We start from the raw sequence: 2362 nt of genomic DNA, 5'->3' as shown, positions 1-2362 counted from the left end.
CCCACTCAGTTTATTTATATCACAGGTGTTGATATGAAGTCACATTACACTAAGAGATTAAGGAGATACAAATCACTAGTGATAATGAATGTAAGTTCTGTTTATGCTTATGTTTCTGCATTGACAATGACATCCTAAATGTTTTAAAATGAATAAAAATACTTTTCTTCGGAACTGCTTTGATAACGTATTTATCATGTTTTACTGGGAACAAATTCCACAACCTTTTTATTAAAAATAGATACTCTGATTTTTATAAAGCATAAACAAAATCGGTCTTTTCTGGCCATGAAAATGGGGATGTCACAGTTGGTATTAGAGCATTAGTTTAAGCGAACTAGGAATATGGATTTATTTCTAGCTTAAACTTAGAATCCTAAGAAATGATTGTGAAGAGTGTGTCTAATAGATTTTGGTAATACACCTGAATAGACAAAAGCACTAGTTTATTTTAGGAATGATGCCTAACATGCTTTTATGTGCTAAATGATTGATAATATGCATTATATGATCGGATGTATGGTCTATTGCCGACCGGATCTGGAAACTTCATGTGTTCAGGTTTCTAAACGTTTAATTACGGTATTAGAACTAGCATGTAACTTTTCGGAGTAATAGGGAGATTTATACGTCTATCATAAATAACACTTTCCTATCTTAAATTCTCGCCTCGGTACACCGAATGTCTGATTTGGTGCATATATCAACATGGTGAGCACTAGAAGAGGATTTAGAAGCGGTAACCCGCAGCTCAAGCCACCAGTGCTTGGGCATGTGCCATAGGTAGCAGCTGCACCTGGGCCAATCATGATAGCCGGAGTACTAGCAATGGTGTAGATAATGTTGGATCAACAGATGGAAGAAACAAGGTGTTTACTTCAACAAAGCAAGGACAAACTTACTATGCCATTACGCCAGACACCCACTCTTGAGGCGACCATCTGGGTTGCTAAGTCTGTCGATGAAGTGATCAACGACAGTATCGTCAACAAGGTTGATGTTGGAAAGAAGAGGAAATTTGAGGGGTCTTCAAGGTCTGACAAGAACAACATGTTCTCAAAGTTTGGAGGAGTAGGTGAAGCAAAATGGTGTGACAAGTATGGAAGAAAACACAACGGTAGATGCCCTAAGGAGGTAACCTGCTTCAAATGCGGGAAGACTGGTCACTATGTCCACGAATGCCCAACTGAGGAAGAAGTTTGCTTTAAGTGTAGTAAAGAGGGACACTTCAAGCAAGAATGTCCAATGAGAGCTACAAAGCCAAGTGTACCGCTGAAGCACCATGGGAGGTACTACGAAAAAGTAACTTGTTTCAAGTGTGGAAAGCATGGGCATTACGCCGATGAGTGTACATTCAACACCAGGGTTCGTTACGAATGTAATGAGGAAGGGCACCTTAAGTAAGACTGCCCAAAAAGGAAAGGAGTTACAAATCCAAAGGCACCACTAAAGCACTATGGGAGATGCTACGAAGAAGTGACTTGTTTTAAGTGTGGGAAGAATGGACATTACGCCAACGTCTGTACATCCAGCAAGAGGTTTTGTTACGGATGCAGGGACAAAAGGCATATATCAAAGGATTACCCGAAGAAAAGTGAAGCATCAAGAGTGGATGCACCTCCAAAGCAAAGAAGCCTCCCTAACGAAGCAGCGGAAAACGCATTGAAGAGTGAGGATTGATATCCAAAGCAAAGAAGCCTCCCACAAAGGAGCTACTTATGCTTGGAGTGAGAAGCATAAGGAAGCATTCGAGAAGCTAAAGAAGAAATTATGTGAAGCACCAATTCTTTCTCTACTCGATGGAGTTGAAGACTTTGCAATGTATAGCGATGCGTCAGGAGTCGGGTTGGGATGTGTTCTAACTCAAAGAGAAAAGGTGATAGCATATGCATCTCGACAATTGAAAGAACATGAAAAGAACTACCCTACTCATGATATGGAGGCATTATCTTTATGGCACAAAGTGCAAACTTTTCACTGTTCATAAGAGTCTTCAATATCTCTTTAATAATAAGGAATTGAACATGAGACAACGACCCTGGCTAGAGTTACTTAAGGACTACGACTGTGAGACACTTTACCACCCTGGTAAAGCAAATGTTGTCGCTGATGCTCTCATTTAGAAGGTAAACCTTGAAAAGAAAAGGCCAAGAGCGTTGAGAATTGAAGTAGTCTCGACAATTATGGAAAGTATAAAGAAAGCTCGGGAAGAAGCTTCAGAGAAAAATGACCGAAAGGAAGAACGTTTGGGCAAAACGTTAGTGTTCGGTACCAACAACCAAGGGTTGAAGGTATTCCAAGATAGGATTTGGGTACCTAAGACAGGAGGAATGATAAATCTTCTGATAGAGGAAGCTCACAA

At 40.1% G+C, this 2362-nt stretch overlaps 1 protein-coding gene across 1 annotated transcript; it reads left to right on the top strand.

The window, feature by feature from the left end:
* The first annotated feature begins 840 nt into the window (after positions 1 to 840).
* LOC111916257 (uncharacterized) lies at positions 841 to 1404 on the top strand. The gene has a single exon (XM_023911866.1). It carries the CDS (start codon positions 841 to 843, stop codon positions 1402 to 1404), a length of 564 nt encoding a protein of 187 aa, XP_023767634.1.
* The last annotated feature ends 958 nt before the right edge of the window (positions 1405 to 2362 follow it).

This window comes from Lactuca sativa, chromosome 2 (assembly GCF_002870075.4).
Source record: "Lactuca sativa cultivar Salinas chromosome 2, Lsat_Salinas_v11, whole genome shotgun sequence".
In the NCBI taxonomy this organism is placed as follows: Eukaryota; Viridiplantae; Streptophyta; class Magnoliopsida; order Asterales; family Asteraceae; genus Lactuca; species Lactuca sativa.
This window is presented reverse-complemented; position numbering and strand designations above follow the sequence as displayed.